Genomic DNA, 20,249 nt, shown 5'->3' with positions numbered 1-20,249 from the left:
TCACTCCTGACTCGCAGCCCCAGCTAGCCCAGCCTGGGGCACCTGGCACGCATGGTTCTGCTGCCTGCAGGCCTCGGAGCAGGGCTGGTCGGTGGCTTGCGCAAGCTGCAAAGGTTCCTGGGAACCGGCCGAGAGCTCCCGGTCGGGAAGTTGCTGCTCTGGGGCTGTGGGTTCAGGGTTACTGCGGGGGCTGTTTCCCAGCCGGTTTGTCCTGGACTCAGCATGGGGCTGCCCCGCTGGCTAACAAACTCCTGCAGTCTGGGATGGAAGCTAATGAAGAGACGGGGAAGCCTGTGGCTGGAGCAATGTAATTACAGCCGCTTGGTCTCTGCTGCCCAGAGGGAGGTCGATAGCTGCGATGTTGGCGTGTCTCCGGTGCCAGGCAGGTGACAGGGGATGGCTCCTGGCTGCACACTCCTCCCGGTGCCCTTCCTGCCCCTGCACAGGCTGGGAGAGGGCATCTGGTGCCCACCCTGGCGTCGGCCTCATGTGGGGGCAGCGCCTCTGCAGCGACACCCGGCATCCCCGGGCCCCAGGCTTGCAGCAGCACCAACGTCATCGCAGGCATCTGCTCCCGCTGGGACCCCAGGGCCGGGCAGGAGCTGCCGACGTGGGGTCCGGCTCAGAGCCCCGGCCTGGCTCTGGCACCGGCACCAGACGCCGCAGGGGAAGGTGCAGCAGATGAGGGGGAGCTGCCGGCGCTGGGTCTCCACGGGGCACTGGCCGGAGCGCTGAAGTTGGAGGTTTGTGCATGAGCTGGTGGAACTGGCTGCCCATGGCCAGTCCCTTTGGGAATCCCGGTTCCCCAGGCGTTTCCCCCTCGGGTCCCTGTCCCCCACCCGGCGTTTCACTGCGTGTCCCCTTGCCCGGGGCTGGGAGAGCAGCCGTTCCCGCTCTCCCCTCAGTCCGGTTCCTAGGCCCCTAGCGCCGCCCTGGCCCCTTTCCATGGGCATCTCGTCGTCCCAGCCCCTCCCGAGACAGGCTGAGCCAGCTGGGCCGTGGGGTCCCCAGCGCTCCGCTGCGGTGCCCCCCGCTGAGCCCCCCCCGCTCCCACCGAGCTCCCTGCCCCGCCAACCCCCCCGCTCCCTGCCCCGCTTCCCCCAACCTCCGCCCTGCCCCGCTCTCCCCTGCTGAGCCCCCCGCTCCCACCGAGCTCCCTGCCCCACCAACCCCCCCCGCTCCCTGCCCCGCTCTCCCCAACCTCCACCCTGCCCCGCTCTCCCCACCGAGCTCCTGCCCCACTCCCCCAACCCCTCCCTGCCCGCTCTCCCTGCTGGGCCCCCGCTCCCACCAGGCTCCTGCCCCGCTCTCCCCAACCTCCACCCTGCCCCGCTCTCCCCACCCCGCCCCCCCTGCTGAGCCCCCGCTCCCACCGAGCTCCTGCCCCACTCCCCAACCCCTCCCTGCCCGCTCTCCCCAACCTCCACCCTGCCCCGCTCTCCCTGCTGAGCCCCCGCTCCCACCGGGCTCCCTGCCCCACCCCCCCACTCCCTGCCCCGCTCTCCCCACCAGGCTCCTGCCTCCCCCCCCCCCTCCTGCCCCGCTCTCCCCCACCACCACCCTGCCCCGCTCTCCCCTTCTGAGCCCCCCCAGTCTCGCCAATCCCCTGCCCTGCTCCCTGCCCCACTCCTCCCAAGCCCTCACCCTGCCCCACGCTCCCCAGCCAAGCCCCCGCTCCTGCCCCACTCCTCTCGAGCCCCGCCCTGCTCCCCCACCGAGCTGCTTACCAGCCGTTCAGCCAGGGACTCTGGTGCCGCACTGGGCTCCATCCCTGGCACCTCGGCACTAGGGGGGCCAGTGCTGCCTCAACCAGTCACCAACCCCCCCTCCCTCGGAGCCACCAGCCCCCGGGGCCCCGGGCCGTGCCTGGCACAGCTGGTCTGACGGGCTGAGCCCAGCGGCCGGCGTGGGCAGCCTGGCTGTGAGAATGGCCTGTCCTGGGGACACGCCCCAGCTGGGCCCTGCGGGGAGCAGGGGGGACCAGCCGTGGGGGGGGGCGCAGGTGAAACTCCCCAGACAGAGGCTGCCAGGCTGGGGGCCCCGGCTCAGGAGACACTGGGGGCGAATGACCTGCCTGGGCCGGTGCCAGGGAACCTCCTGCATTAGCAACGCCCCCGGGGCTGCTCCTGCTCTGCCCGGCCCTGTGCCTGGCGGCCCCAGCTGGGTAGTGGGAGCCGGGAGCCCGGCTGGGAGCACTGGGCTGGGTCACCCCCCGGAGCTCCCCTGCCTGCCTGCGTCTCCTCCCGCTCCCCGGCCGGCTGCGTGGTGCTGAGGGGGTCGCAGGGCCCCGCGCCAGCTCCCCCGAGGGGTTATGGCAGCCCCGGGAACGGCCTCGCGGCGCGCAGGGACGGCAGGGAGCACGGCCCAGGCTGAGCGGCTGCGGCCCCCGGGAGCTGGCACCGGAGGCCCGGCTCCGAGCCCGGGAACCGCTCCGCCTCAAAGCCCGGCCGGGCCCTCGCCAGCGGGCCCCCTCAGGCCGCACTCTGCCAGGGAAGCCCCGCGACCGACCGCGGGCGTCCAGCCCCCTGTTCTCGCCGTGCGCCCCGAAGGGCCCTGCCCCCCACGCCGCAGGCCGACGGATCAGAGCTCGTTAGCACAGAAATCAGGGGCTTTCAGCCAAGTCCATCTTGGGGGGAGGGGAGCCCAGAGCCAGGGCTCTGCCCCTCCCCCTGCGCCCCAAGCCAGCCCAGACTGACTCCTTCCCACTAGCCAAGCCCCTGCCCCCTCCGGCCTTTGTCTCCTTCCCGGGCCAGGAGGCCCCTGATCTCTGTTCTCCAACACCTTCCGTTGGCATCTTGCGGGGAGGGGCTCAGGCCACCAGTTGCCAGGAGACAGGGTGTCGGCCATTCTCTGTGCAGCCAGCATCACACCTGCCCTCTAGGGCTCTGCCACAATCACCCCCCTTCTCCCACCACCTAGATCCTTAAGAAAGGCACAGGGGAAACTGAGGCACCCACCCAGTAGTCAGAGAAAACATTGAGAACATTCCCACGGGCACAGCCGGCACTGCCAAGACGCACTCACTGGTCGGCTGTGGCCATGGCCTGTCGGGGGCTCTGCACCCTGGGGGTGCCCTGCAGAGCGTCACCGGCGAGTGCCCGTTCATGGGCACCACTGGGCATCCCTGCCCCCCTCTCATTTCAGGGCCTGTGGAGCCAGACACAGGCTGTGTCAGAGCAGGGGGCAGGGAGGGGCACAGGCTGCCCGGGGGGGCGGGTTGCTCGGGGGGCAGGGAGGCGCGGGCTGCCCGGGGCGGGTTGCTCGGGGGCAGGGAGGGCGCGGGCTGCCTGGGGCGGGTTGCTCGGGGGCAGGGAGGCGCGGGCTGCCGGGGCGGGTTGCTCGGGGGTAGGGAGGGCGCAGGCTGCCCGGGGGCGGGTTGCTCGGGGGCAGGGAGGGCGCGGGCTGCCCGGGGGCAGGTTGCTCAGGGGGCAGGGAGGCGCGGGCTGCCCGGGGCGGGTTGCTCGGGGGCAGGGAGGCGCGGGCTGCCCGGGGGCGGGTTGCTCGGGGGCGGGAGGCGCGGGCTGCCCGGGGCGGGTTGCTCGGGGGCAGGGAGGCGCGGGCTGCCCGGGGCGGGTTGCTCGGGGCAGGGAGGCGCGGGCTGCCCGGGGCAGGTTGCTCGGGGGCGGGAGGCGCGGGCTGCCCGGGGCAGGTTGCTCGGGGGCGGGAGGCGCGGGCTGCCCGGGGGCAGGTTGCTCGGGGCGGGAGGCGCGGGCTGCCCGGGGCGGGTTGCTCGGGGCGGGAGGGGCGCGGGCTGCCCGGGGCGGGTTGCTCGGGGGCAGGGAGGCGCGGGCTGCCCGGGGGCGGGTTGCTCGGGGGCAGGGAGGCGCGGGCTGCCCGGGGGCGGGTTGCTCGGGGGGAGGGGCGCGGGCTGCCCGGGGCGGGTTGCTCGGGGGCAGGGAGGCGCGGGCTGCCTGGGGCGGGTTGCTCGGGGCGGGGAGGCGCGGGCTGCCCGGGGCGGGTTGCTCGGGGGCAGGGAGGCGCGGGCTGCCCGGGGCGGGTTGCTCGGGGGCAGGGAGGCGCGGGCTGCCCGGGGCAGGTTGCTCGGGGGCAGGGAGGCGCGGGCTGCCCGGGGCGGTTGCTCGGGGGGCAGGGAGGGGCGCAGGCGGCTTTGCCGTGCTGGGTTCTAGATGGAAGCTGCGTGCGGCTCCCAGGTGTGGCTGCGGCTGGTGGCTGCGCGGGGGGGCCTGGAGAAGGAGGCCGTGGCAGTCGCCCCGGAGGCTGGCAGTGACGCGTCAGGCAGTGGCCACGTTGCTGGCATGGGACCCTGGTCTGGTGACAAGCCAAGCGTGCTGGGCCCCAGGCCAGCGGGGCCAGTGCAAGCCCTGCTCTGAGCCCGGCCCCGTTAGCATCACCCGCTCCCCGAACCAGGGCCCGGCCTGGAGACCCCACCCGGCCTCTGGAAACCGGCCCAGCGTTAGGTCCCCTCCCCGCCAAACTCCCTCCTTCCCTGGCTGGCTGCAGCGCCGGCCCTCGCGCCATTTCCCACCACCCTGCTCGGGGACAGCTGCAAACTCTGCCCGTGGCCATGTGATGTTTTCTTCCAGGCCATTGGTACAAATGGAAAATAGCAAAGGGCCGAAACCCGCCCCCGTAGGACCCCGCTGGGATCAGCCCCACCCAATGACAACGCCCCAGTGCCAAGTCCATGCTGGGCCCTAGCACTGAGCCAGCGTCTGGCCCGTGTCATGTGGGCCACAGTCATTGTATGTTGGTCCCATCTTGTGAACAAAACGCCCTGCAGCCCCCGGGCCGCGGCTCGGCCGAAAGCGAATTCTGCTGTCACCACCGTTCCCTGCAGCACCCGCCTGTCAGCTCCACTCAGTCTGACGCCATCCATAACCATGTCGATTGGCATTAAATCACCCTCCTTTAATTCCTTATTAATCGAGTCCTGTACCAGCCGCTCCATTACCCTGCCTGGCATTAACGTCAGGCTGAGAAGCCTGTAATTACCCTGGTCATCCCATTTACCCTTTCGAACAACTGGCACCACGTGAGCTTTCTGCCACTCGAACTTCCCCCGTGCTCACCGGAAATCAGCACTAACAGCTCAGCAGCTCCTCAGCCAGCTCCTTTCAAACTCTTACACCCAAGTTCTCTGAACCAGCTGATTTCAAAATGTCTGACTTTAGTGGCTCCTGTTGACCATCCTCCAGAGATGCCAGTGGAGTGGAAAGAGCGTTATCACCAGTACTGCTGCCAGGAGCCTTTTAGTCCTAACAAACTCTCATATTGTCCTTAACTGCTGGCCGTAGACTTCTCTGCGTGTCCCTTGGCTTCCCTTATCTATTTTCAACAAGGCCCAGCTTCGGACTGGTAGTCGTTGCTGCCCCCTTCCCTCTCTTCCCGTGCTTAGATATGATTCTTTTATTTTGACAGCTGCCTGGAGTTCCTGTCCAGGCTGGGTTGCTTTGGTAACCACCACAGCTGTGGGAATGTGGCTCTGGGGGCACTGAGTGCAGGTTCCCGGTTCTCTGCTACGTTCTGCCCAGTTGAGTTGGCTCGTAACGATTTCCAGCTTTGTGGAACTGGCCCTATTAAAGCACCAAGTGTGACTCCATGTTACTGGGCTGGACTTTGTTCTGCTCCACATTCGAGATGGGCTCAAGCCCGAGCACCTGTCCCGAAGCTCTGCCATGGTCAGGACAGGGTGCAGCGCGGCCCCCCCATGTCGGCTGCACACCCTGAGTCACAGATGGTCACTCGAGTGGTTAGCAAGGCCCAGGAGGTTTCAGCCTGGCCGCTGGAGCCCCCCAGAGCACGTCCGTCCCGTCGAAGTGCCAGTGAGCACCCAGGTTTGTCCTGCACCAAGACGGGCGGAGGGAGCTGGGCAGCCTGTTCCTGGGTGATCCTGCTGGTGCTTGATCAGCTCGGCCAGGGGGTCGGGAAGCCCCTTTGAAAATACTCCAGGCTGTGATGACCCCCCCACCCCACCCCCATACTTCTGCGCTGCTGCTGGCAGAGCTGGGTGCCCGGCAGCCGCTGCCAGTCTCACGCCCCCCCATGCCAGCCTTGGACCCCAGTGTGAGAAACCCTCTGCTGGGCCACGGGGCCACAAGCCCCCCGGAGTTCTCGGTGAGTCAGGCCCAGCGGTGGCATTTGGCACAGGGTGTCCCGCCCCCCTTTGCCCCTCGGTCCTTCCTGAACAGGTTACAGCCACCGATTGTAACGTCCTGGCCACGCGGCGCCCGTGCCTGGCCTCAGTGCTCCCACGCAGCTCCGCACTGGGCTCCCAAAGGCGCAATCCCAGCTCCCGTCTGTTCTCCAGGCTCCCGCAGCTCAGGGCTTTGCTCGTGCCAGGGCCTTTCACTCCCTGAAGTCCTCAGGTCTTCCCACTTGGTACCCTGCCCTCCTGACAGCTAGAGCCAGCGTCACCCCGAGGAGACGCGGCCGCCTCCTCTGGAGCTGGGGGCCCCTCACTCCAGACCCGCAGCCCCCTGCTACTCCTTCCCCCAGCTCTGCCGGTGCCCCTCACTCCCGACCCGCAGCCCCTGCTAGCCCTGACCTGGGCTCCCCCAGCTCTGCTGGTGCCCCTCACTCCTGACCCGCAGCCCCCGCTACCCCTTCCCCCAGCTCTGCCGGTGCCCCTCCCTCCGGACCCGCAGCCCCTGCTACCCCTTCCCCCAGCTCTGCCGGTGCCCCTCCCTCCGGCCCCGCAGCCCCTGCTACCCCTTCCCCCAGCTCTGCTATTCCAGCCCTGAGACCTTATCACGATTTCCTTGAACCTTGGTAATAGTGAGGCAGTAGATTAAAATTCCTTCCCCTGCGAGGACACGGCCACATCCCACCTCCCCTCCCGTCTCCTGAGGAGCGGATGCTGCTGTGGGCTGGGTCCGCCAGGTCCTGCCCATGTGCCCCAGGCTGAGGGAGCCCTGGGCAGTGGCAGCATCTTCCCTCCCGGGCATCTGCAGAGGAGCAGGTCTCCCGGCTCCTCCGTGGGCTTTGTGTTCCTGCCTCCTTATCTCCCGAGAACGGGTGGAAGAGTCCAGCCTGGAGCTGGAGAGCTGCCCCCTTCACTCCCCTGTGTTCCCAACACCCCCATGCCCTGGCACCCCAGGCTCCCCTGTGCCCTGGCACCCCATGTCCCGGTATCCCCAGCATCCCTGTGCTGGGCCAGCGGGCCCCGCCTGGCAGCAGCAAAGCAATTACCTTTGGCTTGGAGGCTGGGGTCCAGCCTGGCCGTGCTGCTGCCGCCCTGGCAGTACCAGCAGCAGCTGTGCTGCTCCTGCCTCCCGCCCAGGACCTGCCAAGGTCACACAGCAGCTGCTCTCGGTCCAGCTGTTGGGAGCGGGCAGGGAGATGGCAGCCCAGGAATAGCCTGGCACGGAGCCCACCTGGCCCTGGGCAGAGGCAGCAGCTGGCTGCGGGCGGCCACACGGTAAAGGCAGGGATCCGACGCAGGGAGCTGCTGCTTTCAGTGACTGATGGAGCTGGGTTCTCCCCCCGCCCCAAGTGCGCCTGAGGGAAGCTCCTTGCCGGGTGCGGCGCAGGCCCCTGGGGTGGTGCTGCGGTGCCAGGGCCGAGGGCTCAGCGTGCTGGGTGCCTGCACTAAGCAATGGCCGCTGGGTCACTCTGCCATGGTCTGTAGGTGGGAAGTGACGCCCCGGGACACAGCTCCACAGCACAAAACCAGGGCCCAGATGGTTGCGCTGACATGGCCCCGTGAGGCTGAGCTGGCAGGGGCTGCGGGTCGGGAGTGAGGGGCACTGGCAGAGCTGGGGGGGCAGGGCTGGGATGGCCGGGGCTGCGGGTCGGGTGGGCGGGGCACTGGCTGTGGTGGGGGGGCAGGGCTGGGATGGCAGGGGCTGCGGGTCGGGAGTGAGGGGCACTGGCAGAGCTGGGGGGGCAGGGGCTGTGGGTCGGGAGTGAGAGACACTGGCAGAGCTGGGGGGGCAGGGCTGGGATGGCAGGGGATGCGGGTCGGGAGTGAGGGGCACTGGCAGAGCTGGGGGGGGCAGGGGCTGCGGGTCGGGAGTGAGAGACACTGGCAGAGCTGGGGGGGCAGAGCTGGGGGGGCAGGGGCTGCAGGTCGGGAGTGAGGGGCACTGGCAGAGAAGCAGCTGCAGCCCTGCCTGTTCTTGGGGTTACTGCGGTGGCTGCATTCCCAGCTGGAGGGGGACCCGGCAGTGGGAGCCCATGGGGCCCAGAGGGAATGGCGGAGCCCGGCTGGGCAGCTCAGCCCCCCCAAGGAGCTTTCCCTGCAGCTCCAGAGAGAGTGGAGCGATGGAGGGTTTGGGATGGGGGGGGCTGGTCCAGGAGCTGGGTTGGGTGCGGCTGGCGTGTGTCAGGCGCTGTCTGCCTGCCGCAGCTCCTGGGGGAGCTGACGCCGTGTCCTTTGCTCTGCAGGGGGTGCGCGGCCCCCGGTGCGGGAGCAGCCCATGAGCCCAGGCCGCTGTCCGACATGGCGAGCGCCATCTACGACACCCTCCTGGAGAGCCCGGACGGGGCCAGCGCCGACGCCGGCTGGTCCCTGCCCTACGCACTGGGCTTCCAGGTGTCGCTCACCAGCTTCCTGCTGCTGGAGATCCTGCTGGGCTGCAGCAGCAACCTGACGGTGCTGGCGCTGTACTGCTCGCAGCCCGGCCTGGTGGACTCGGTCAGCACCGTGGTGACCATGAACCTGCACGTGCTGGACACGCTGGTGTGCCTGGTGTGCGCGCCCCTGACCATCGCCGTGCTGCTGCTGGCGCCGGAGCACAACGGGCCCCTGCTCGGCTGCTTCCACGAGGCCTGCGTCACCTTCGGCAGCGTGGCCACCGCCGCCAACGTGCTGGTCGTCAGCCTGGACCGATACGACATCTCGGTGCGGCCGGGGCGCCGGGTGCTGACGCCCAGCCGCGCCGCCCTGCTGCTGGCCGCCGTCTGGCTGCTCTCGCTGCTCGGCTTCTTCCTGCCCTTCCTGGAGCTGGAGATACTGCGGGGCCCCCGCCCGGCGCTCTGCCTCCGCGTCCCCGGGCCCCAGGCCGAGCTGGCCACGTGCTACCACCTGCTGCTGCAGATCCCGGCCTTCACCGCCGCCGGGGCCGTCATGCTGATGACCTACGCCCGGGTCCTGCGGGCCCTCGATATCCGCCTGGGTGGGCGCCGCTCCCGCAGCCAGCGCCGCCGGAGCAAGCGCCGCAAGCGCCGGAAAGCGGCGGAGCCGGGTGCCAGCGCGGGAAAGGCCCAAAGGCCGGTGCAGGTGCCGCCGGCGCTGCCCCCCCAGCCCATGCGGGTGCAGGCCTCGGTCTCGGTGATCGTGGCGCTCCGGCGGGCCGTCAGGCGGCACCGCGACCGCCGGGAGCGCCAGAAACGGGTCTTCAGGATGTCGCTCGTCATCGTCTCCACCTTCCTGGTGTGCTGGGCGCCCATCTCCATCACCAACCTGCTGGTCCTGTGCCTGGGGCCCAGCCGCCTGCTGCTCCAGCTGCGCCTCTGCTTCCTGGCCCTGGGCTACGGCACCACCGTCTGCCACCCGCTGCTCTACGCCTTCGCCCGCCAGAAGCTGCGCGCCGCGCTCCGCAGCAAGCTGAAGAAGCGGGTGGTCTCAGCGCTGCAGGTGGATCCTGTGCCTGGGGGCACCGTCACCCACAACTCCTGGGTGGAGCCCCACAAGGGGCGCCGGGCCCGGCCCGTGGGCAGCGCGGGGGCCCAGGGGCTGCGGGAGTGAGTGGGTGGCTGAGCGCAGCCGGCAGGACCCAGACTGCACCATGGTCACTCGCCCGGGCCGGGCCAGGCAGCTCCGCTCGGGGAGAAGCTGGGCCCGTCACGCCCGCCCTGGCCGACCAGAGGCTGGAGGCAGGAGTGGGTCCCGCCCGCCTCCCAGAAGCAGCCGCATCCCTCCCGGGGACGCCGTGAGCTGGCCTGAGCCGGGGACGTCCGCGCTGGCCCAGGCTGGCCCCTGGCTGGGGGCTGGGCCTCCTGGAACTGCCAAGGGCCCTGTGCACCCCCCGCGTCGGGAGCGGCTCCTCCGGGCCCCGGGCCCCACGCTGGCTCCACGCTGGGCGAGGGGAAGGGCCCGGCTGGTGCTGACTGAGGGGCCAAAGGCGAAGGGGCTGGGAGACCCTGGGGCCCCGTGGTCCCTCCCAGGGCAGGGCCCTCCCCACTCCAGTGTCGGGGGCTGGCTGAGCCGGCCCATAACAATATTCCCACCCTCATCATCAGGGGGGATGGGGGCTGTCTGGGGGCAGCGCTGTGTATCGGGGAGGGGGCTGTCTGGGGGCAGCGCTGTGTATCGGGGGTTCTTTGTGTCCCTTGGGATCTGTGTGTTAAGAGGTGGGCTTGGGAAATCTACATATCCATGGGGGTCTGTGCATCAGGGGTCTGTGTGTTGGGGGTCTGTGCACCCAGGGGCTGTGCACCCGGGGGCTGTGTGCTGGGGGCTGTGCATGGGGGCTGTGTGCTGGGGCTGTGCATCCGGGGTCTGTGTGTTGGGGGTCTGTGCATCCGGGGTCTGTGCACCCGGGGACTGTGTGCTGGGGGGGCTGTTCAACCGGGGGGTCTGTGCATTGGGGGGGGCTGTGCATCCGGGAGGGGGCTGTGTGCTGTGGGGGGCTGTGCATCGGGGGGGAGGGTCTGTGTGTTCCTGGGTCTCTGACTCCCTTTTCTTTGCTGTGCTCCCAGCAATGTATCCTGCCCCTTGTCCAGCTCCCCAAGGACCCCCCAGCTGAGACGCTGCACCCCCGTTCTCTGTAAATACCCCCGTGACCCCCAAAACCCTCTTCTGCCAATCTCAATAAAGAGGAACCTCTTCAAGCGGCCGCACCTGTCTCTGGTTCTTGGGGTGGGCAGTGCTACCCCCCGGCGCAGTGCACCCTGCAGACCACAACGGGGGGGGGGCAGGTGGCTGAGTGGGGCCTCAGTGGCTGTTTGCCGGGGTGAGGGTCTCCTGCTTCCTCGGGAGCCCCCCCCCCTTGCTGCATCTGAGGCCGGGGGTTAACTCTGCCCCCTCCCCATAGAGGGAGCTGGGTGGGGTGGGGGAGCCCCGGGCAGCCTCCTCCCCACTCGTACAGTGGTGGGGCTCACCCCCCCCAGCTCCGCTGGTACCCCTCAACCCCGACCTGCAGCCCCCTGCTCTCCCAGCGCTTTGTGTGAGGGGCCAGGCGCCCCCTGGCCCGAGCTCTGCCCTTACCCACGACCCTGCTTCCTGGCCCCAGCCCACTGCCCGCAGGGACTGTTCCCCAGAGGGCTCCGCAGGGCGATGCTCTGGGCCGGTGCTGGGCCCCTGGGGCCCTGGGGCAGGTGTGAGCTGCCAGGGCTGGGCCGGCCTGGTGAGCTGTCGCTTGCCGTGTCCCTCAGGCAGTGCCCCCGAGCCAGCCCGGTGGTTCTCCACGGCCTGCGGGGTCCGCCCTGGGCTGGCAGGGCCCAGAGCAGCGGGAGCCTGCCCCACGGCAGGGCCACAGCGCGCAGCTTGGCTGCTGCAGGCGCTGGATGGTTGTGGAGCCTCTCCTGGGGCTGCGGCGGAGGGTGGGCAGGGAGCTCTCTCTCAGCCCGAGGTGGCTCCCGCGGTGTCCTGCCTGGGGCGGGGAGAGTCGCACTGGCCCGCTCAGGAACCTTGCAGCCGCTAGTGCCACCAGCGCCCCTGCCAGGTGCCAGGGCTGCTGGGGCAGCAGCGAGGTCCGTGTGCCACCCTGCCACGCCGTGCGCGGGGGCAGCAGCTGGGGACTCACCTGGCGCGGGCGGGGGGATGTCCGGCAGAGATGGCACCTGCCCGCAGAGGCCTGTGCCTAGGGTGACCAGACGGCCTGATTTGATCGGCAGTCTCAGTATGTGGGGCTTTGTTTTATAGAGGCACCTACTACCCCCACCCCGTCCCAGTTTTTCACCCGTGCTGTCTGGTCACCCTACCTGCGCAGAGGGGAGTTTAGCTGATTGTTTCCTGCTGTCTCTCCAAGTCTCTCACTTCGTCTTGACCATCTGGACATTTGTGATGCTTTCACACTCATCCTGAACCGTGCACACGTCCTTAACAGTGTGCCCTTCTTGCCGAGAAGGCTAACGGCATTTTGGGTTGTATAAGTAGGGGCATTGCCAGCAGATCGAGGGACGTGATCATTCCCCTCTATTCAGCACTGGTGAGGCCTCATTTGGAGTACTGGGTCCAGTTTTGGGCCCCACACTACAAGAAGGATGTGGACAAATTGGAGAGAGTCCAGCGGAGGGCAACAAAAATGCTTAGGGGGCTGGAGCACATGACTTATGAGGAGAGGCTGAGGGAACTGGGCTTGTTTAGTCTGCAGAAGAGAAGAATGAGGGGGGATTTGATAGCTGCTTTCAACTACCTGAAAGGGGGTTCCAAAGAGGATGGAGCTCGGCTGTTCTCAGTGGTAGCAGATGACAGAACAAGGAGCAATGGGCTCAAGTTGCAGAGGGGGAGGTTTAGGTTGGATATTAGGAAAAACTTTTTCACTAGGCGAGTGGTGAAGCACTGGAATGGGTTACCTAGGGAGGTGGTGGAATCTCCTTCCTTAGAGGTTTTTAAGGCCCAGCTTGACAAAGCCCTGGCTGGGATGATTTAGTTGGGTTTGGTCCTGCTTTGAGCAGGGGGTTGGACTAGATACCTCCTGAGGTCCCTTCCAACCCTGATAGTCTATGATTCTGTGATTTACTCACCCCCAAACAATTGTACGGAGCATTTCAGCCAGGATTCCATTTTAGAAAGGGTTATACGGTGCTACCACTATTTGTCCACACTCCCGTGTCCTTCAGAGTGAGGGCTTACAGAAATCGACTCCTTAGGCCCACACTTGTGCTGGGATTACAAAACACAAAAGTCTCCACCCACTAAAAACTCTGCCTGACAGAGCAGGAGGGGGGGACGCTAAGCCCCTACGTTTTTGGGCTCCATCTTGCGATGACAGAGGGTATTTTCACCTGTGCAATTGTTCCCCGAGAGACTGGTCAGAGCGAGGACTCTAACCCTCCCGCTTATGGCCCAGCACCGCTATGACCGGGGAGGTATGGGATACCTAGACAGTTTGTGTATATCTTCTCTATACACCTTTCCGCGAGAGACGGGTCGGAGCAAGGCCTCTAACCCTCCCCCTATTGCAGTGTAACCCCTGTTTGTGGTTTTTTCTGGGGAGCCTTGGAATTTCACTTCAGGACGAAATGCTGAGATAAAATGTCTCGATACTTTAAATGCCTGCTTCATGGAGCAGCTGGTACGGGAACCCACAAGGGGAGAGGCAACGCTAGATTTAATCCTGAGTGGAGCGCAGGAGCTGGTTGTCACGGAGTGTGGGGGAGTCCGGCCCTGCACCCCTCTTTCTGAACTCACAGTGACTCTCAGCCAGCCAGTAAAACAGAAGGTTTATTGAACAACAGGAACACAGGATACAGCCCAGCTTGTGTTCAGAGCCAGGACCCCTCGATCTGGCCTTTCTGGGGGGTTCAGGGTGCTTGGATCCCAGCCTAGGATCCCCTGGAAACCCACCTCCCAGCTCCCAACCGAAGACTGACTTCACTCCACCTTTCCCTTTGTCTAGCCCCAGCCAGAGGTGAGACCTCCTCTCCCCCAGGCCTAGCTCATGTTACAGTCTGAATACCTGCATCTCACCTAAAATCGTCCCTGCTCTCCCATCCCCCATACAGACAGCCCCTGCTCCATCACATGGTCCAAGAGGTAACTATAGCAGGACCGCTTGGAAATAGTGACCATAATACAATAGCATTCAACATCTCTGTGGTGGGAAGAACATCTCAACTGCCCAACACTGTGGCCTTTAATTTCAAAAGGGGGAACTATACAAAAATGAGGGGGTTAGTTAGACAAAAGTTAAAAGGTACAGTGACTAAAGTGAAATCCCTGCGAGTTGCATGGGCCCTTTTTAAAGACACCATAATAGAGGCCCAACTTCAATGTATACCCCAAATTAAGAAAAACAGTAAAAGAACTAAAAAAGAGCCACCGTGGCTTAACAACCATGTAAAAGAAGCAGTGAGAGATAAAAAGACTTCCTTTAAAAAGTGGAAGTCAAATCCCAGTGAGGCAAATAGAAAGGAGCACAAATGCTGCCAACTTAAGTGCAAGAGTGTAATAAGAAAAGCCAAAGAGGAGTTTGAAGAACGGCTAGCCAAAAACTCCAAAGGTGGTAATAAAATGTTTTTTAAGTACATCAGAAGCAGGAAGCCTGCTAAACAACCAGTGGGGCCCCTTGACGATCGAAATACAAAAGGAGCGCTTAAAGATGATAAAGTCATTGCGGAGAAACTAAATGGATTCTTTGCTTCAGTCTTCACGGCTGAGGATGTTAGGGAGATTCCCAAACCTGAGCTGGCTTTTGTAGGTGACAAATCTGAGGAACTGTCACAGATTGAAGTGTCACTAGAGGAGGTTTTGGAATTAATTGATAAACTCGACATTAACAAGTCACCGGGACCAGATGGCATTCACCCAAGAGTTCTGAAAGAACTCAAATGTGACGTTGCGGAACTATTAACTACGGTTTGTAACCTGTCCTTTAAATCGGCTTCGGTACCCAATGACTGGAAGTTAGCTAATGTAACGCCAATATTTAAAAAGGGCTCTAGGGTGATCGGCAATTACAGACCGGTAAGTCTAACGTCGGTACCGGGCAAATTAGTTGAAACAATAGTAAAGAATAAAATTGTCAGACACATAGAAAAACATAAACTCTTGAGCAATAGTCAACATGGTTTCTGTAAAGGGAAATCGTGTCTTACTAATCTATTAGAATTCTTTGAAGCGGTCAACAAACACGTGGACAAGGGGGATCCGGTGGACATAGTGTACTTAGATTTCCAGAAAGCCTTTGACAAGGTCCCTCACCAAAGGCTCTTACGTAAATTAAGCTGTCATGGGATAAAAGGAAAGGTCCTTTCATGGATTGAGAACTGGTTAATGGACAGGGAACAAAGGGTAGGAATTAATGGTAAATTCTCAGAATGGAGAGGGGTAACTAGTGGTGTTCCCCAAGGGTTAGTCCTAGGACCAATCCTATTCAATTTATTCATAAATGATCTGGAGAAAGGGGTAAACAGTGAGGTGGCCAAGTTTGCAGATGATACTAAACTTCTCAAGATAGTTAAGACCAAAGCAGATTGTGAAGAACTTCAAAAAGATCTCACAAAACTAAGTGATTGGGCAACAAAATGGCAAATGAAATTTAATGTGGATAAATGTAAAGTAATGCACATTGGAAAAAATAACCCCAACTATACATACAACATGATGGGGGCTAATTTAGCTACAACGAGTCAGGAAAAAGATCTTGGCGTCATCGTGGATAGTTCTCTGAAGATGTCCACGCAGTGTGCAGAGGCGGTCAAAAAAGCAAACAGGATGTTAGGAATCATTAAAAAGGGGATAGAGAATAAGACTGAGAATATATTATTGCCCTTATATAAATCCATGGTACGCCCACATCTCGAATACTGTGTACAGATGTGGTCTCTTCACCTCAAAAAAGATATTCTAGTACTAGAAAAGGTTCAGAAAAGGGCAACTAAAATTATTAGGGGTTTAGAGAGGGTCCCATATGAGGAAAGATTAGAGAGGCTAGGATTCTTCAGCTTGGAAAAGAGAAGACTAAGGGGGGACATGATAGAAGTATATAAAATCATGAGTGATGTTGAGAAAGTGGATAAGGAAAAGTTATTTACTTATTCCCATAATACAAGAACTAGGGGTCACCAAATGAAATTAATAGGCAGCAGGTTTAAAACAAATAAAAGGAAGTTCTTCTTCATGCAGCGCACAGTCAACTTGTGGAACTCCTTACCTGAGGAGGTTGGGAAGGCTAGGACTATAACAATGTTTAAAAGGGAACTGGATAAATTCATGGTGGCTAAGTCCATAAATGGCTATTGGCCAGGATGGGTAAGAATGGTGTCCCTAGGCTCTGTTCGTCAAAGGATGGAGACGGATGGCAGGAGAGAGATCACTTGATCATTGCCTGTTGGATTCACTCCCTCTGGGGCACCTGGCATTAGCCACTGTCGGTGGACAGATACTGGTCTGGATGGACCTTTGGTCTGACCCGGTACGGCCGTTCTTATGTTCTTATGTTCTTAATTTCAAGGGTCTTGGGTTGCTCCTTCCCCAAGCCCTGTTGGTGTTTCCCTGAAACTTCCTAATGGTTTGCCGCAATCTCTGAGACACCCTCGCATGATCTGTCTTGTTCTGGCAGTCCAAGGCCTAGTGACCAGCTCTTCCACAGTTATAACAGAAACCTTCTCGCCGGCTGTCACCCCTCCTGCTGCTCTTCCCTCTTGAGGATGGCACAGTACGTCCCTGAGCCTTCATCATGGCCACTTCTCGGGTCAAATCTCTCAGTGCTGCCACTGACGGGGCGTCTTCCATCTCTCCAAGCGCTGTGGTGGTGGTGACTCCCTGCCATCTTCGGCTGCACCACCGCACCCACTTGCAACAATCGCTCCTCCTCCTCACGTATCTCTCGAATGAGCTTGTGGAATGGGGGTGGGTCTTGGGCCCGCTCCCTCAGCTGCAGTCGCCACAACATCAACCCATCTTGTCGGGTGCCCCGGAGGATTTGGTCCAACCTAGTGAAATCAATGCGCTTGGTGGGGATGCCTCCTTCCGCACTACCTGCTGTAGCAAATCCTCTAGTCTCCTGATGAAATCCGACAATCGTTCGTGGGGCTCCTGATAGGTATGGCGGAACCGATAATACAGGTCTTCACTGCTGTCAGTAGCACCATAGACACTCTCAAGAGCGGTTAAATAGTCTTGCACCGTGGCAGCTGGTTGTGAGTCTTTCAGGGCTCAGATAATTCGCATGGCAGGTCCCCTCAGACTCTCCAGCACCCGTTTCCGCTTCTCAGCATCAGAGCATCCCACTCCTGGACAAGCGGCCCCGTACGATCCCTCCAGGTCTCGTAATTAGCCTCCACTGAGGGTACAGGTGACACCCCTGAGAATGAACGTAGCTGCTTGTATGGAGCACTGTCATATACCGGCTTCAATGCACCTTTGAGAGCGTTCCCCAGCTCTCTGGCCCAGCCACCAGGCTGGGTGCTGCAGGTGTTGGAGCCCCTCCTAATGCCAAAATTAATTCTTCTCTTGTCCGCTTCTCATCCACCATCAGAGCCTGCAATTTCTGCGCTAAAGAATCCACCTCCAGTGACATGTGCACACTAGGAGGGGCCTGCTCTGCCCCCAGAATTGTCCAGGGGTTACCTTCTCCTTGCACCTCTTTGGGCACTTCATCAAGATCTGCCTCCTTGGAGTGAGTACATGGTGCTACCAGGCCCTGCACTGTGCGGTTGTAAATACGGGTGTGGACCTTTACCCTCCCCAGGATTTCAGCTGCATCTAGGCTCTCCTCAATCTCAATGGGTTCCCTCTCTTCTGGGACCCCCGCCACCAGCACAGCTTTGGCTACTGGGGTTCGTGCCCTTCGGCACAGGTCTTCTAATAATCCTCTCTCCATTTTTTTTTTTTAAACTGAGATGAAAGTCACTCGGGAGTTTCTTTGCTCTGTGAAGGGGAGCCCAGGGTGCGCAACATGGGGGAGAGAGAGAGAGAGAGAGAGAGAGTGTGTGCTGCAAAGTCCCCGTACCGGCCACCAAGTGTAACTTTAGCGCCCGCGTGGCCAAGATGGAGTCTGCTCTGCAGGCAGCTCTGGCCAAGAGACAGCGCGCACAGGGAGGCCGCAGGAGAAACCCCCTCCAGCGTGACCACACCTGTTCCCACAGGCACCTGTTCCCACCCCCCAGAGTGACCACACCCCCCCACAGGAAAGTACAGTGGATATAGCAAAGGGAGGTATTTATTTACAGAGGGCTGAGAGGAGAAAAACAACCAGGGGAAATATAGGGGGAGCAGTAAAACAGGGCTGCATCCAAACCAAGGCCCCACGGGCCCAGCGGTGGCACAATCTGGAAGGGCAGACACTGAGCAGTGCGTCCAGTGATGAGCTGCCAAATTTTTAACAACGGCTTCCCTCCTCCCTCCAAAATTTTAACAACGGGTTCCCTCCTTCCCCCCCCTCCGGGGGGGGGGGGTCGTGCCCCATCCAACCCCTCATGTTCCTTGACACACACACTCCGAGACCCCTGACCCATCCCCCCCTTCCCTGTCCCCTGACTGCCCCTTGCCGCCACCCAACCCCTCCTCTCATTCTCAATGGCCCCCCAGAACCCCTACCCCATACAACTACCCCTTCTCTCTGTCCCTGAGTGCCCCCACCACCTCATCCAACCCCTGCTTCTTCCTGACTGCTCCCCGGGCCCCTTGCCTCCATTCAATCCCCCTGTTCCCTGCCCTCTGACTGCCCTGACCCCTATCCACCCCCCCACAACCCACCCCCTCCCTGCCCCCTTACCACACTGCCTGGGGACCGGGTCCACTCTGCCAGGACCACGACTGGCGCGCGAGGCCCAATTCCCGAGCCCGGCCGGACCAGAGCAGGCACCGCTCGGCGGCAGCCGCTCGGCCCGCCTCCCCGGGCTGGCACCGGGGCCCAGCCGCCCCAGGGACCCCTGCCCCACCCACCCCCTTCCCTGTACCCTGAGTACCCTCCGCGCCCCATCCAACCTCCTCTCATTCCTGATGGACCCCAGGACCCTGGCCCCGTTCAATCCCCTGTTCCCTGCCCTCTGACCCCCACCCCAAACTCCCCTACCCTCTCTCCAACACCCCCTCCCTGCCCCCTTACCATGCTGCCTGGACGTGGCTGGGCCGGGACAGGAGTCGCGCGGCCGGAGCCGGAGGATGCGGAGGGAGCCCGGCGGCCGGAGCCAGGTGGCTGGCCGGCCGGAGCCAGGGAGGGCTGCGGCCAGAGCTGGGCCGGGCAGCCGGGGCCGCCGCCACGCCCAGACCAGCGCTGCGGGCCCGGCCCCTGGCAAAACAGCAGGGGCGGCTGGAGCCACGGGCCAGGCCGGGCTGGAGGTGGGGCCGTGTCCAGAGCCGAGCAACCCGGTAGGTGGGGGCACGGCAGGGCCGGGAGGTTCGGGGGTCGGGACGCGGGCCGTGCCGCAGCCGGTGAGGGTCGGGCGGGGACCCGGGGACGGGGGGGCCAGGTGGCCGGGCAGGGTCGTGGCCGGGAACGCGGGGTCGCGGCCAGGGAGGGTCGGGCGGGGACCCGGGAGGAGTTCGGGAGTCGGGGGCGCGGGGCCGGGAGGGTCGCGGCCGGGACGGGGACACGGGCCGTGCCGCAGCCGGTGAGGGTCGGGCGGGGACCCGGGGGCGGGGACGGGCAGGGTCGCGGCCGGAACGCGGGGCCGGAACGCGGGGACCGAACGGGGCCGGCCGGGAGGCGGGGCCGAACGCTGGGCGAGGACCCGGGACGGGGCGGGTGGCCGGGCAGGGTCGCGGCCGGGAGGCGGGACGGGCCGCAGCCAGGGACCGGCCGGGGCACACGCCCCACCCCTAGTTTCCTACCTCAGCGTCGTCTTCCTGGGCCGGGGAAGCCTGCCTGCTTCTCAGCCCTCCCAGCCTTCCCGCGCGAACAGCTGATTCGCGGGAAGCCGTGGGGAGGAGAAGCCGGAGGAGCTTCATGGCAGGAGGTGGAGGCAGAATTCGCAACGGTTCGCGCGAACCGTTTGCTAAAATCAGACGCCGGACAGAGAACTTTAGCATCCGGTTCGCTGTCCGGCGTCTAATTTAGCAAACGGTTCGCGGGAACCGTCTGCAGCTCACCCCTGGGTGCGTCTGCACACACAGATCAGGAGGCCTGAGCAAAGTTCCAGGCCAGTGGTGAGTCTTGGGTGCTCCTAGTCGTCTCCGGCACCAGTGAACTCTCCCCAGCAAACTCCTCCGGTGCCTCTCCTGCCGCTCTCTGCAAAGCCCCCCAGAGCGACCCCCTCCCAGCGATGAGCTGCCAAAATATTAACAACCGGTTCCCTCCTCCTCATGAGGGGGTCATGCCCCCGCCCCGGACTCCTGCCCCATCTAACCCCCCCCATGTTCCTTGACAGCCCCCCCCGGACCCGTGCCCTATCCACCCCCCTTCCCTGTCCCCTGACTGCCCCTTGCCACCCCATCCAACCCCTTCTCTCATTCCTGATGGCACCCCAGGACCCCTACCCCATCCAACCACCCCTTCTCTCTGTCCCCTGACTGACCCTGGAATCCCTACCCCTAACTGCCCCCCACCGCCCCATCTCACCCCTGCTCCTTCCTGACTGCCCCCGGGACCCTTGCCCCGTTCAATCCCCTGTTCCCTGCCCTCTGACCGCTCCAACACTAATCCACCCCCAACTCCCTGCCCTCTTCCAACACCCCTCCCTGCCCCCTTACCGCTGCCTGGAGGGGCCGAGCTGGGCTGGGGCTGGGACCGAGCCAC

General features: G+C 63.5%; 1 protein-coding gene across 1 annotated transcript; it reads left to right on the top strand.

The window, feature by feature from the left end:
- The first annotated feature begins 683 nt into the window (after positions 1 to 683).
- LOC120394859 (G-protein coupled receptor 22-like) lies at positions 684 to 9,649 on the top strand. The gene is made up of 2 exons (XM_039519034.1): positions 684 to 743; positions 8,347 to 9,649. Exon 2 carries the CDS (start codon positions 8,402 to 8,404, stop codon positions 9,647 to 9,649), a length of 1,248 nt encoding a protein of 415 aa, XP_039374968.1. The 5' UTR covers positions 684 to 743; positions 8,347 to 8,401.
- Positions 9,650 to 20,249: the final 10,600 nt, after the last annotated feature.

Source organism: Mauremys reevesii, unplaced genomic scaffold, assembly GCF_016161935.1.
Source record: "Mauremys reevesii isolate NIE-2019 unplaced genomic scaffold, ASM1616193v1 Contig80, whole genome shotgun sequence".
Classification (NCBI taxonomy): Eukaryota; Metazoa; Chordata; order Testudines; family Geoemydidae; genus Mauremys; species Mauremys reevesii.
This window is presented reverse-complemented; position numbering and strand designations above follow the sequence as displayed.